This window comes from Chiroxiphia lanceolata, chromosome 4, assembly GCF_009829145.1.
Source record: "Chiroxiphia lanceolata isolate bChiLan1 chromosome 4, bChiLan1.pri, whole genome shotgun sequence".
In the NCBI taxonomy this organism is placed as follows: Eukaryota; Metazoa; Chordata; class Aves; order Passeriformes; family Pipridae; genus Chiroxiphia; species Chiroxiphia lanceolata.
The window spans coordinates 63983927-63999100 of record NC_045640.1 but is presented as its reverse complement, the minus strand read 5'-3'; the positions used below and the strand labels follow the sequence as shown (position 1 = coordinate 63999100).

At 41.8% G+C, this 15174-nt stretch overlaps 1 protein-coding gene across 1 annotated transcript in view; it reads left to right on the top strand.

The window, feature by feature from the left end:
- The window catches only part of RNF150 (ring finger protein 150), a 119300-nt gene that overhangs the window by 82419 nt on the left and 21707 nt on the right, over window positions 1–15174 (top strand). The window contains exons 5-6 of the mRNA XM_032685918.1: window positions 780–876; window positions 6543–6753. Of these exons, the coding sequence (XP_032541809.1) occupies window positions 780–876; window positions 6543–6753 (308 nt within the window). The remainder of the gene's footprint in view (window positions 1–779; window positions 877–6542; window positions 6754–15174) is intronic.

The window sequence follows — 15174 nt, the reverse complement described above, 5'->3', positions numbered from 1 at the left end:
TTTAATATAATCCATATTTAATGATATCAATATTGATATTTAATATTGATATTTAATAATATCAGTAATATCAGTTTGTGTCAGGCAACGCTAGAGAAGAAACTTTCAGCTCCTCCACCTGAATAGTGTCTAAGAAAAGGGGTGCACAGCAGCTACAAGGCTCAGGTAAGCTGCTTGGCAGTCACTTCGGACCTAGAACAGTGTTAGCAACAACTCCTTCAGGGCTGGCATTGTGTAGGAGCTCTCTCTGATGGGCAGCTTCTAAAGAGCAGGAAAGTCAGGGAGAATGTGTTAAAAAGCTTCATGCTGGCTTTTCTATTTAAATGAAAAGTATCTTTTTTTAATTCAGTTTATTTGCCTGTGCCTCTATCCTGAAAAATACTGTGCTCAATGGCTTCACATTTAAGTTATCAGGTGTAATCAGGTTTGTCTGTAGAAACATCAAGAAATACTAACGTGATTTTTAGCTTTACCAGCAAGCAGCTTTTGTTTACTAACAGCCTTTAATGTTTAAAGAATATGGGCTTTGCTGATGCATTTTGTGTATTTTCCCTATTTCTCTAATTATACATGTCTTCTATTCCAAACACATTTAAATGTGCACTTGTGCTTGAGATTCTGAAGGAACAATCTTAATCTTGTGTGCATAGGATCTAGTTTTGCAGTCTTTAGAGAGGTCACAAACTGCAAACTCTATACTGAATTCAGAATCATCTGGTACTAAGTGGTAAATTCTGCTGTGGTGCATTTGAATTAAGATATCCTGGTTTTCCTTGCAGGCATCTTTTCCACAAGTCCTGTGTGGATCCCTGGCTGCTAGACCATCGTACCTGCCCGATGTGTAAAATGAATATTCTAAAAGCTCTAGGGATTCCGGTAAGCACATCACAGAGCAGCTGGTTAGGGCAGGAGGGAAACACCAGCTACTTGGATATATCCTTAGCCCTTCACCTGTCTGTTCCCATCCTACTGTTTTTTGCCAGATTTATTAACTGATTTATTGAGGGATGTACAAGGCAAAATGTCTGACTCTGCCTCTCTCCTGCGCCCCACTTCTATTAGCAAGGAAGAGTGTGTGGTTGGGGGTCGGTTGGGTGTTGGGATTTGTGTGTCTGTGGTTGCCTGCTTCGTGGAGCAGAAGATTGTTTACTGGTGTTTTAGTGGATTTATAGGTTCTTTCACATAGCTTTTGCTTGTGTTTTAAATCAGGACTGGATTTGTTTTTTTTGATCATGCTCTCAGTTCCAATCTCAAAGAAGAAGTCTGCAAATAAAATTTTCTCTGCTATACTGGTCAAGGACAACTAATTGCTCATTCTGGGAAACCAAATCTTCTTTCTGTCAGATTTCTCTTAAAGTCTATCTGGAGCAAGATCTGTACTCCTAATTCCAGTTAAGAGGCATTTCTCCCATGGTGGGCCACATGACATACAAGAAATTGTTAAGGCCTTTGTTATTTGAAATATTCAGCTGTGGTTAGAAGCTGCCAAAGCAATGGATCTTTTTAAGTTGCATGTTTGCATTCACATAGTGCATGTCCTGTTTGCCATACAGTTCCCCAGCTGGAAATATCATAGAGCTCAGGGGCTTCTCTAGGAAGGAGTGAGTCACTCTCTCCCCCTGTGCAAGGCTTGCCACGTGACACTGAAGTTCAGTGCTGTAACACCACCAGTCGATGAATTAACAGGTGCTGTAAATACCCTCCCAAGTTAGAGATGGTGATGTGCCAGTTCCCATATGAAAGAGCTATATAAAGTAAAACAGCTCACGTGAACATCCTGGGGGAGCTGATCCAGCCATTTCCCTGGAGTTCATTTTCATGGAGACTAGGAAGCAGATTGCTGCAGAAGAGGGTCCACAGCAAGCAATGAAGTACGTTTTTGCTGAAGTGGGCAGATATGTTAATCAAACTAATACAATCCAAAATAAAAAGATGCAATGGGAAAAATGAAGTAGAGCATTGTAGTTGGGGTAACGTCATTACAGCTCGGCTTCTTTTTCTGCTAAACATGTATATTATCTTTAGAATATTGAAAGATGCTACAACTGTTCAGTCAGTATTTGAGATGAAAGGCCAGAATGAAGGCTAGCTCAGCCATTCAGCATCTCTGCACCTAGGCTTAAATACAGAGTTTTTTCCCAAGGTTCCATGTCTCAGTTCACAGGCCTGCCAATGAGCAGTTATCCAGGATTCTGACAGCTCCTCTCCATACCCAGGGTATTGTTCCATGGCCTCCACACCATTTCTGCACTCACACCGATCCATTCACATTTTTGCCCAAGCACTTCATTAAGGTGCTCTTTATCAGGCTTCATAATCAGGGGATATAAGGCTAATCAGACCACCAGTTTTTGGAGGCCTGCAGTGAGATGTTAAGAGGCTTCCAGAAAGTTTAGTGCTGTGAGAATTTACATCCAGAATATGGCTCTCACTGGCTTCACTGACAGCTACTGAAGGCTAAGCATGTCCACAGGCTGTCTGAGAGTGGGCACAGCAAGGGGAAGTGAAAACATGCCCAGAGGCCATCTGTAGAGGTTTTGTTTTACATGACTGGCCTTTACTATATAGGAACAGCTCTGTAGTGGCAGGTATAGAACCTAATTGCCAGGAATAATTAAAGTGCCATTCAGTTTCCTCAGCCATCATTTCTCTTCTCGCAGCTCCCTGTTCTCTCTGTACCACAAAGCAGAAAGGAGATCCATTCTGCATCCATCACTGAGAGCTTTCTGCATGGAGTTTCTGTGGAAATAATTGTACTGGGCGTGTAATTAAAGACACTGCTTTAACGTACTTGAACAACTAGTTCAAATTAAGTTTTCCAAATCAACCTTAGTGTTGGTCTGTCTTAATACTAAAAATAAAACACTTGTATGTTGATGTTTCACTAGCAAAGTTTGTTTAGGGGATTTTATTGTATGAAGTTCTGTAAAAATTTCCTTAGGTTGTTCTAAGACAACAAAGTGAAAAACATCCCCCTGCATCTTTTGGAGGAAGCATACTGGCTCTCACCTGCATGGATCATCAGTTAGGTTCATGAAGGGAACATAAGAGAGCCTTACCCCTCGAGGTGACTTTCAGTAGGAGCTGTTGTCCATGGGAACTTGGAGCAGATGGTAGCCTTTGTGTCAGGTGTCCTCTGAGTGACAGCAAAGGAAGTGGAAGTCTGAGAGCATCTGATAGCCTGAGGGTTAAAAAATCCTATACTGCTATCAGTTGCTCCTCTTCCTCTCTTTTCTCTACCTTCTCTTCCTGAAATACACCTCAACTCCTGCTTCTCCCTCTCCTGCTTCTCCTCTGCATAACCACTCCTTGCCAACCTCTGTCCTTCTGAGCTCCTGCCCTGCTGTCACTGCTCCTCCTCACTTGCAGGACCTGTTCTCCACCTGCACAGAAATTGTGTGTCCTCACTCTTCTTGCTGCCCAGCACCAGGTGAGGGCAGCCCAGGGTGGACATCAGTCCTGAGGGCTTGCAGGCACTGGGCAAAGCCCACTTCTCTTTGGTGAGTGTAGTTGTAGGTGTTGGTACTGGATAAGCCACCAGTCTCTTATCAGCACACGTGAGCTGATGTGTTTACTAGGCTCATTGCTTAGCCAGATGTCTGTAGGCTGCTGTGGGAAGAGATGTTCCCTCAAAGCACCTGTAAAGCTCTAAGGCTTCTCAGTGAGAAGTGGCAAACATTTCTGTAGAGTGGATAAAGCAAAATGTCTCTCCCTAACCACATTCTTGAGTCTTGCTGAGCCATCTCAGGTGAAATTTCCACTCACAGAAAAGCAGCGTTAGGCAGGCACCAGTCTCTGATGGGAGACTTGAGTGCAAATTTGTCCAAGTCCTTTTCCAGACTTTTACAATGGGAGGAATAAGGAAATCTTATCACAGGCAGGGCTATGGTGTTTTTTTCCTGCCAGCAGCATGTTTGTCCTATGGTTGTTATTAAGGACCTGGCTTGTGTGGCTGTGGATATATTGTGCTTCATTTCACAGAAAGACTTGGGATTTTCCAGGAAGGGATTGGTTAAAATCCAAATACCTAAATGTTTCAATTCAGTTCGCATCTGAACTCTCCATTTACTTTGTAACAGAGACTTCAAATATTATCTGCCCTAAACCCAAATTCCCCAGGCAGCTGTGAGACACCGAAATGTCTGCACTCCTTTTCACGGTAGCTGAGCACCCAAACACCTTCACTTTTCTCTGTGGCACTCTGCAGCTCTGGAGGATTATTAACTATTTATCAGCAAATGGTTGGCCTAACCTTTTCCACTCCCTCTTTGCTGGTGAATCCAGCTCAGACTATACTTTTTACAGCTGTAATATTTGAAATGGATTATCAGTTAAAGTGTCTTTCACTTTAAATAGCACTACATTGCTATTGGGATGATCATATCACATAAAATAGTTTCCCCCTGCTTTTCCCTCTTTTCTGCAAATATCTGCTGGATATGCAGACAGCTGCATTTTTGGCAGCAGATTGTGTGACTTGAAGCTATTCACTAAGAGCCTTAGCCAAGCCCTCAGAAGTCAATATAAAACCTTCCCTTGACTTTAGTAGAATTGTACTCTCAAAGCACTTACATGCAAGGAATGAGTGAAACCAATATAATTAAACTTAGCAGATGTATCTGGGTCACTCTGGCAGCAAAAGCTGTAATGGGGGGGGGGGTGTGTTTTGATCAGTATTTCATATCATTAGTTTTATAGCATGCTGCTTACTTTGGGGCATTTTTTCCAACTAAAATGATTCAGGAGTAAAGGGATTAATTATATCAAGCAATACTATTTTTACATCTTTAGTGTTTGATTTGGCTTTCAATTATAATCCCCACTTTTTAAAGGTTTAAAAATTTCTGATAAAACCCCATTGTAGGAATAACTGACATCAGAGCAAAGGACAAACAACTGATCCCCTGGAAAAAACTGAAATACTTTTTTCTGTAATAGAAAAGAAAAACAGGCTTTTTTTTTTAAGGTACACTACCACCAAAGGCAAATTTAAGTTAAAAATGAAATTCCTAAAACATTTTTTCATAATAGCTAAGAGTGCTACATCTAAGGGATAATTTTGAATCCCTGTCCTGCATATAAGTGATTGGTATTTCATTTTTAAAAGTACAGGTTCAGTGAGTTTCATTAAAACCTGGTATAGCTGAATGTGCCTTTATTCCAGTTCTGAGGAGTTCTTTCTGCCTGTGGATTAGACTGGACCCAGGCAACAACAATTCTGATTTTTATACCAAACTTCAGTTTGTGGCTATAAGATTGTTTAAATTGCCTGCCTTTTTCATTAGGAACATTTGTGAAAAAGTACTTATGAGGCGGCAACCATTAGACAGGGAATGTATGTGAAAAAGAGAAAACATGCGAATTTCCTCCTTCTGAAAAAACATATAAGCATATGGTAACCTTCTGTGCCTGAATTCAAAGGGATTTCTCTTGTGCTTAAAGTTAAACCTCTCTTTAAGCCTTTGCTGTATCATATTTTCCTTAGTTTCTTGGTGCCTGCTACGGGAAATAGGCAGGTAGCGAGATTTTCCAAAGTGCCTTAGCATGTGAGAACTAAGCATAGAAAAACTCAGATCCACTGAAGAGAGTACATATCCTGTGTCATTAGCCATCTGGAAGCTGGATTTCCAGTCTAGCAGCTTAAGCCCTGTCCCTGCTTCATGCTGAGCAGAGGGAAAGCAGAGGGGGCGATTCATACCTAGGGGTATGGGATGAATCCCACAGCAATATTGTCTCAAACCACTGAAGTTAGAGGAAACCTAAGTGACTGATCCAGATTAGCTGTCTGATTCCTGAAGAATAAAGATAAATGGGAGCAACTTAATTTTACATTTCCTAACTAAACCAAGTGTCTGTGTATTGCAGCTCAGTCTTGCTATGTCCCTCAGTCATTGGTCTTGCTAAATCACATAGCAAGAAAGACTAAAAATCAAATAATACTCTTCGAATTCCCATAACTGCTTGTCTGTTTCTTTTCTTATATTTTTATTTTATAGGAAATACAGTATTATCAAGGGAAATGATCTTTTTATGTTTAGAAACTTGTCTTACAAACAGCTTTAGCTTTTATTTTTGCAGCCCACACATAGATGCACCCACAGGCAGCTCCCTTGGATTCTTATTCTGGGAAGCTCTGATATTGGCTCTATAAAATGTATATTTCGGGAAAAGTTAATCATTCCCCTTCCTGCTGTCTGTTTACATTTGTGATCTGACTCAGCAATCTGCTTATGGTGAGCAGATCGTATCAATAAATGAGTTACACTTTTCCAAACCCTTCTAAAAGTATAAGTAATAATGTTTAGCAATTGTAGGTGACACAGTTTAATAATATTTCCGTGGCATACTTTGGGTCTCTCTTCCAACAGATTGTTTTAAGTACATGAAAACAGACAAACTCTGTGTGTTTATTCATTATATGTTGCCACTTTCAGTACTGAAATAAAGTGAAAAGCGCAAAATAAGTGAGAACAAGTAAATTCAATCTTTTTATCAGGTAGAAGCTTGATTTTCTTTTTTTTTTTTTTTTTTCCTCCCATTAGCCAAATGCAGATTGCATGGATGATATACCTCCAGACTTGGAAGCATCCATAGGAGGACCACCAACAAACCAGATAACGGGAGCCAGTGATATAACAGTGAACGAGAGCTCTGTAGCCCTGGATCCCCCAGCACGGACTGTGGGAGTACTACAAGTCATCCAAGACGTAGACTCCTTTCCCCAGGCTGGGGAGGCCAACTTCACAACAAGCAGTAAGTTCCAATTTCTGGCAGAATTTGCACTGAAATAAATGTTTAGAAACCCCAATAACAAACTGATCTCTTGAGGGCATTTGGCTGAAGCAATGGCCATACTTTTAGCCCAGCGGGGAATCTACAGGGTAAGTAAATTTAAATATTGTGTGTTCTCCTGTACTGAATTGATGGTCAGAGTTCCTGTACTTGAAAACCAGAGCACAGTGAGATAACACTGCCAATTTGTAAAAAAGAAAAAAAGGGGAGAATTTTGTATGCTTTCAATGTGTTTAGTTTTCACTTGTGTAAAGGGGCACCATTTGAACGGGTAATTCTCAAAATGTCTTCATGTCTCTCTGTTCCTAAAAATTATGTTCTCTCTTGAAAATCTACTTCTGACAGTTTAAAAGGAATGTTGTCAGCTGTTTCAAATGAGGATTGTACTAGTCTTAAAATTCTCATTTTTAGGTAAAATAGCAGATCAGTAGAAAATACTTCCCTGTTTGATACCAGTTGGTGTATTGACAAGACTAGTATCATCAGATATACTTGAAGGAAGGTAGAAGAATGTAACAAAATATAGGTTTGCGTATGGAGTTAGTGTAGGTTCTGGAAAAAATTATACATTTTTCAACCATTTCTACATACTGCTATGGGCCTGGGCATGAAAAAGAAGACAAGTAGTAATATGGTGTGTAAAAGGTAGGAAACAGATGACAGAACTAAGATGAAATGATTTTACATTAGTCTCCTTACTCTGTGGAAGGACTTGATAATCACATTTTCCCTGATATTGCAGCCAGAGTCATGGCAGTGAAAATAACTTGTGGAAATGCTGGACTTGTGACCTTAGACACAGGTGACCCAGAAGTAGATTTTTAAATTTGGTTTTGTGGATTAGGTTCTGGTTTTCTTTAAAGGTTTGGCCTTTTTATGGTCTAAGTACTGAATCCAGCAAGGGGTGAGCAGCAAGGTTAATAAGCCCAGCCATCCTCCATGGCCAGCCTGTCAGCTGGTGGCATTCAGCTTTCTCAAGTCTCCTTGAGTGCTGGCAAGAGCTGTTCAAAAAAAGATATTCCTTCCAGTGATTGTTTTTTTAAATGCATTTGAAGCCGTTTTAAACAATGAAGGAAAGATGGTACCGCAACGTAATAATGACTGTGCTAGACACTGTTTTCAGCTGTGCCCTCTTAGCTCTCCTGAAGCAAGTAGCTCCTCTCACAAATAATGATCCTTGCCCCACTGTTCTTTGCAAGGTCTGCTGTTAAGGTTGGGAAGGAGGGCCGTGGTGTGCCCTTTACACACACAGCTGCATGACAGATGCTGGGAAAAGGCAGCAGCCTGGTCCAAAGCCCAGCACAATGGGCAGTCCATGCTTTTCATCCCACGATCTTGTCAGACTGAGAAGCAGCTCTGCTGGTTTCTCACCATGAGTAACAATGGTACCGAGGCTGCCAAGGAGCACCAGAGCTCAGTAACTCTCCAGACACTCTTTTCCCTCCAGGTTCATTTCCAGAGTCTGCAGAAGGAACAAAGACATTTTTAATTCACTTTCCAAGTTGCCAGCTAAGTTAGATAACTGGGTGAAAAACTTGCTCTGAGCCAGCAGAGTACTGCAGGGCCTGCAGAGATGCTTTATTTTGCCTTGTTGCTCCAGTTTTCCCTCTTGCCCTACATTTGCCCCCTTACCTTTAATAACATCAGGCAATAGACCCTAAGACTGGACAAGCCTGAGGGCTGACAGTGGAGCCCATGGACAAGGAAGTCACACTAAGGCCAGTGGTCTGTCCTGGCACACAGGCAGCAAACCATGAATCACCTAAAGAGACTGGCCATGTCTGGGGAAGGACTGTGAGAAGAGTTTTTCCCTTGTTATTTTCCCTGAGAGAGAGCAGGAGAAGAGGACTTGAGTTCTGTGAATGTTGTGAGCCTCATGCCATCACAGGGGTGGCTGGGGACCCACTGCTAAAAGCAGGCCTTTCCAGTTGTTTTGTGAGGAAAGAAGAGTCCTGAGGAAAACTCAAAGCACCTTGGGACTTCCCAAACCCAACTGTGTGCCTGCCTATGCTGTAGTTGCCACACAGTCACTCAGGGAACTTTGATTTGATGCTTGGTTAGCTCTTGTCACTCACTCATCGTTGGTATCTAGCCATGAATCTTCATCTGGATTTCTCATCTCAGAGGGGAATACAATACTTGAATATTCAGCAGTGGTAAATGTGCAACTTAACCTGCTGTCACCACCACATCCAAAGTGGTGCGTTTTGCAGTAGTTCCCAGAAGCAGCCATTTGGCCCCTTTTTGCAGCAGAGCTGTAACAAAGAAGAGGTCTTTGGTTGGGAGTTAGGGGCTGAGTTCCAGCAGCGACAGGAATTTGTCTCTCTGGTCAGCTTATGTGAATTTGGGGCGTTCAGGCACTGTGAAAGGTAGAACTTGGCATCTTGGGCAGCCTGAACTCTTAAGCCAGTGAAAGGGACCTTATATATAGTATGAACCCAAATACTAACTAAATCAGAGGGCAAATGTAGGCTAAATAACTGGGTCATAGCTGTCATAATAGATGGGACTTCATAGGCACTGTGTCTGTTTATTGTATTCAGGCATTGTATTTCTCATTTCCAGAATCCTCAGTTACACAACTGCAGTGCTTGCTGAGCGTGCCCTTTCTGTGAACTAGACTGCCTGGGAATTTGTAAGTGATGACGCTGGTTGCTCCTAGGAATCTTTGCTGAAGTTGCTAGGTTCTGGCCTCTTTATATAGCATTAGTGATGGAGCCTACTCCGAGGCTGAATCTGCACTGGAAGGTTTTCTTCCTTTTGTTATTGAACCTGTGCAGACTCCAAGGCTCCAGTGTGGTCTTGACATGGCATCCTGCACCCGGCACCACAAGTCCTTTCATCCTTCCTTATTCCTCACAAAGTCCAGGAGTTGCCTTCTTCTTTCCACCCACTTCTGCAATATTTTTCACTTAATTGTTGCATTCTTTTTGTCTGTTGATTAATCGTTCTGGTATTGTTGTCTTGGTTTGGGTTTAATTTCCCTTTCTGTGTTTCCAGTGATTATTCAGAGCCAGAAGAGCTCCCACAGTGTGTGTCTGGAGGGAGGATGTTTCCAGAATACTGTTCACTTTGGGTAAAATTCCATCTCCATGGTGGCAAAGCTCCTACCTACTTCAGTGGGGCAAGATTTTAATTTCTGGAGCTCAGCCAGTGCTTTTCTTCTTTCTTCTGTGTGTATGCTCGGCACATGTTTCCTTTTCTCTCCCTCCCTTTTGCTCCCTATGCTCCTGAATAGGTAATGTCTTCCCTAAGACCCTGGGAGATGTACTGTATTATGAGCATCTGGATGGGACTTCATTTGGGGGTCAGTCCCTAGAGTTCCTTGCTGAACCAAGCATCTCCTGTTTAGTAGCACTGAGCACTTGAAAATGGACCAGCAGTTTCTCCCAGCTGCCTTCTACCAAGCCTTCATCAAGTCCCTTGGGCATATCAACAGCCCAAAGTCTGTTTGGTATTTAATCTTACTGATTGTTTGCTCTCCGTGGTGGGATTTTCTGTAGGATCCTGGGATAGCATCCTGCAATAAATTTCTGTAATCAACTGTTGAAAATGTATTGATGGACAAAGTGAAAAACTGGAGTTGGGGGAAAAAAAAAGGAAAGCAGGAGGGTGAAAAAATTGTGTGAAATACCTAAGAGTTCATCTCAGCTGAGTTTACTGCTTTGACCCTATAACTTTTCAGCTCTCCAAAGGGTATGAAAGAAGATAACCTAAGGATCTTTTTCTACAATAGTGCATCATAGCAATCTCTGTTCCTAGTTTTTCATACTGAGTTATGCAAAATGCTAACATCTTCGGAAATTTCAGTGCAGGTGGAATTTCCTGCTCTACAGATGATGTGGGTGTGAGCTGGACTTGGCTAAGATCTGAACTTGAAGAAGCTCTGAGCTAGCTTTGGAGGGTGGATTTGGGATTTGAGGAGGACATTGCAATATTCTTTGGGTCAGGCTCAGCTGGGATTGAATGATATGGTTAAAAAAAGTTAGTTTTCTGGGAAAGTAGCATCTAGATATTCTAAAGGTTGTATGGTGACCCTTGCAGGTGAAAAGTAGTTAATTTTTTTCATCTTTTATAGCATCCATGGTTATTTATCTCCCTCAAGCATTTGCTAATTTCTGCAGAAGATAATGTACACTGCCCAAGTCTTTGCCCTCTCTTCATAATACTTCTAGTTTTTCAATTTAGACAAACTTTTATATTCTGTTCGGTGGGATGTCTCATCCCACTGCATAAGGCCTCAGAAATCCCACTAGCACAATCTCTGTAGTTGGAGGAAGATCCATAAATAATTTTACTGCAAACATGAACGGGACTTTTAGTACGGAACACCACAAGCTCTCCCCCGAGGTGTCATATCACCTGCAAAGTCAACAGAGCTTGGTGGACTGTATGGCAAGTGTGGGCAGTCTAGAGAATACCAGCAGTTCCTTTTCTGCCTCTCATTTTGTTCTTTCCATAAAACCCTGCCAACGTACAGCTCATCGTGACTGTTAGGACCCTTTCAAATCTCTTTGATAGCTCTTCATTAAATCTATTAATATAACTTTTGAAGTAATTATTTTGATCTGTGTATGTCTAAAATGTCTTTTTGAAGAATAATCAGCCTTTGGAACTGGAGGAAAGTGCATGATAAGGATCTGATCCATTGTTGTCTTGTAACCACTTGACTGTTCCTCCTTGCTATTAATAGTGGGTTTCTTGGGTGGAATGTAAAGGGGGAGGAAAAGGTGGAAAAACTCCCTAGACAGTAGTTAATGCAGAAAGTTACTAACACTTGCATTAGCAAGTTCTTACACTGTCCCAGAGGGAGAACACTGATGGGACCTAGTTAAAGACTGAGCAGATTGGGTCCCATTTGCCTGGCATGTGACAGAACTCCTGGTGGCTCTATTAAAAGCTTGTGGGGATGTTGCACTAAACTGTTGTCATGGGCTGAAACTGCCAATGAGCTGAGCTTCTAGATTTGTTTTGAGACTAAGACTGGTGCCAACATAGCATTGGTGGTTTGAAAGAGTCACCAAGTGAAACATAACTGGCACTAAAAATGTACTTTGGATTATTACATACACCTACAAGGCTCCTGCCAGACTCTGAATGGACAGTGAAGCTTTCCTGTTATAAAACTGCTCCTCCTTTCCATATGTTAAGATGTGAAATACAGAAAGTGCTTCTGTACAGCAAATTGCAAAAGGGGATGTACAAAATGCTGTGAAACAAGGAGCAAATTTAAATTTGTTTTATTTGTTTTCTGTTTCACATCTCTTGTATATATTGACAGTGTGTACAGAGCAGGGATTAAACCATTAGTTCAGCAGCTGTGATATGGCACACAGAGAGGACTGGCCTAACCTAGGGTGCCAAAAATGCTACAGATCTCAAGAAACTTGCTTAATAATTGAGTCTAGGAAGAGATTTAAAAGAAAGTGTTCACCTTCAGTAGTGGAAGCTCCATTTGTAAGTCTGTCTCTATATCTAAATTCGTCCCTAGCTTGCCACTCTCTGTCCCAGATTACAAGTTCCTGCCTCCATATTGCTTTTGAGTTGTGCAGCTACCTTGGGAGCCCAATCCAGAAGCCAGCCAATTTCTTCCTGGTGGGTTTTTTTTAGTTTGGATCAGTTCCCTGATCCAGAAGTTGTTGTACCAGTACAACAGGAGGAAAGAAATGTGGAGCACAAGAGAAGAGAGGACTGGGACCAGTGATAAGATAGCTTGTGTCTTTTTTTATATTTCACTGTCTTAAGTAGACAGCTGGATAAAACATTGAACAAGAAAGCTTTTAAAGCAAAATAGACAATGTAGAGTAAAATACAAATCTGAACTGCAGAGAGACCAAATGACAGTAGTAGCTGATCTCTTTGATTTATGCTTGACGAGGAAAGCCTTGCCTCGCAAGAGATATTTAGTATCTTGGATACAATTGGCTTAATTATTTAGGACTCATTCTCACATATCTTGATGTCTGTGCAGTTTCCCTTCTCATCGGTTTTTACACAAAAGCCTCCACTGAATTCACCAGGAAGTGCTGTTTAAAATACAGTGTGCCACTGTGATTCTTAATCTTTTTATTACCAATTCAGGGACAAAACCAAATGGGAGACACAAGGACCCAGCTTGGATCAGCACCTGAAAAGAAGAATTACGAAGTAAGACAAGAGCAATGGTTCTGTAGCCAGGCAGGCAGAGGAAAGGGAGGATTCCAGAGTTAGTGCTGCTCGTTGCTGCAGGTATTTCAGGCAGATAGGCAAGGCAAAAGTGATGCTCACCTGTACTGCACAGAGCCCAGAGACCCCTACCAGGGTCAGGCTCAGCTGAACCAGTCAGTACATACAGAGATGGACTTTCAAAAACCTCACAGGTAAGAGCAGATTACAGCAAGCAAACAGATCTCATAAATTCAGTGGGAAAAGACAGGCAGTGAAAAGGCAGCTGTGCCTATGCGTGAGTAAAAACAGGAGGCTGAAGTACAGGAGGTACTCAGAAAGTAATGTCATTTCTGCAGCAGTCACTCCTGATTCTGCTTGCATGTGTTTTGCTCTGAGTGCCTTGCTTCATGATGGAGCTTGCATTTAGTGCTCTGCAGTGTTGTGAACCACTTTGAAGGTAACTCAAATGAAAGAAGTCAGGCAAGAGCTCTGCTGATACAATGTTTCCAGTCATTGGTATGTAATGTTTTTCTCCTTATTCATCTAGGCTTTGAGCCTGTGAATGTGCGAGAGGATCATCTGCACAAGGGAGCTGTCTGGCTTCTCCCAAGCATTTAAAGGATCACGTGCATACTTACACCTGTACTTGTTGTGTTGTAACCAGCGGTTCTCATTTCTCAAAAAGCACAAAAGAGTTGCATTTAGAAGAGTTTAAGTGAAAGGGGGAGAGGGAGGGGAATGTTTTCTCCAGATTCTTGTAGGGGAAAGCTCAAGCTTTCACATATGGTCTCTAATACTCTATGATTTCAGCTTCAAAAAAATAAGTGGTATTTGCTCATAAGACATTAGGCAAGTCCTGCTCTTTCTTTCATTACTTACCTCCAGCTCCTGCAGAAATTAGGGCACTTCAGGGATCCTTTAGGGTTGCCAGAGTAACCAGGTCACTTCACCTAGAAGTGAGAGTTCTCACTTGATCTTTAGTAACTGGACTTCTCGTTGATCTGGATGTGGGCAATTCTAAGTGAAGATAGGGCCTGAAACTGTTGAAACTGGTAGGCCAGGTGGAGAAAGTGGCTTATGAGTGTGTATAGGAAACATGAATGATCAGAAAAGAAGCAGGTAACAGGTCAAGCCCAATATCTGAGAGGAAATATCCAACTACTGGCATGAGTGTTAGAGGATTTTGTCCTGCCTCAGAGCCAGGAGAGGTGCGTAAGCCCTCACATTTAGAGATGCTGAAAATAGGACCCATGTGGATATATTCTTGCCCAGCTAGATGCCATCTTTGCCACTCCAGTGACAAGGCTGATATACTGAGGAATATACTCAGGCTGTACTCAGCACAGTGCACAGTAGCATCAGAGTTTCATTAATGAATATCCACCAATATTGTGACTATCTTTTTCAAGGGCCAATACATGTGACTGTTCTTTTCACTGTAACTCATGTTAACACATCTGAGCCACTCAGAGAGTAGGCAAGAACATATGCAATAGAACATATGCAATAATTAAACCATATAATAATACACACAATGTCCAAAACAACTTAGGTGGACACCTCTGTGAATTTCTGCTGTATTTGCCACTCTCTGGGTCCTATAAGACAATGAAAAAACATACTCCTACAGGAAAAGTGTATGGAAAATGTATAGAACAAAGATGCCACTGGCAGAGTCTGAATATGGAAAGCACTTAAGTGAAACAGCTTTATTAAATTGTAGCATCTCAAGGAGGGGGGAGGGGGATCACACAAAGGAGGTTTAAAGTCTGCCAGTTCCTTACACAGGTAATTAAATAACGCAGTGTTTTCAGCTGCCAGCGTTTCTTTGGGAGGCAGCCACCCAATGTGGTGTGTCATGTGTGCATGACAAACCTGACTTCAGATTTTTGCCCCCATGTGCACGGGATATTGAATTCAGCTGAGGTGTTGCTAAACTTTATTGCTTCCCTGTAGTTGCCTTTTGGAAAGGTATTGGCACCAGCAAATTGTCTTTCTGCGCATGAATAGCTGTCAGTCTGCAAGACCAAAATAGTCTCACTGAAGGAAATTTTAGAAAAATGACCCTCTGCTAACCTGCTCTGGGAGATGTAACGTGCTCCCAACTGTGGAGTAACCTGCAGCCTAAAAGTACACTTCAAAGGAAGCAGTTTTGAGGAAAAGCTGTGATGGAAAGGTTATGTTTTTAGTTTTCACCCTCAAAAGGGCCTTGTTAAACTACTCTAATGGCTGCAT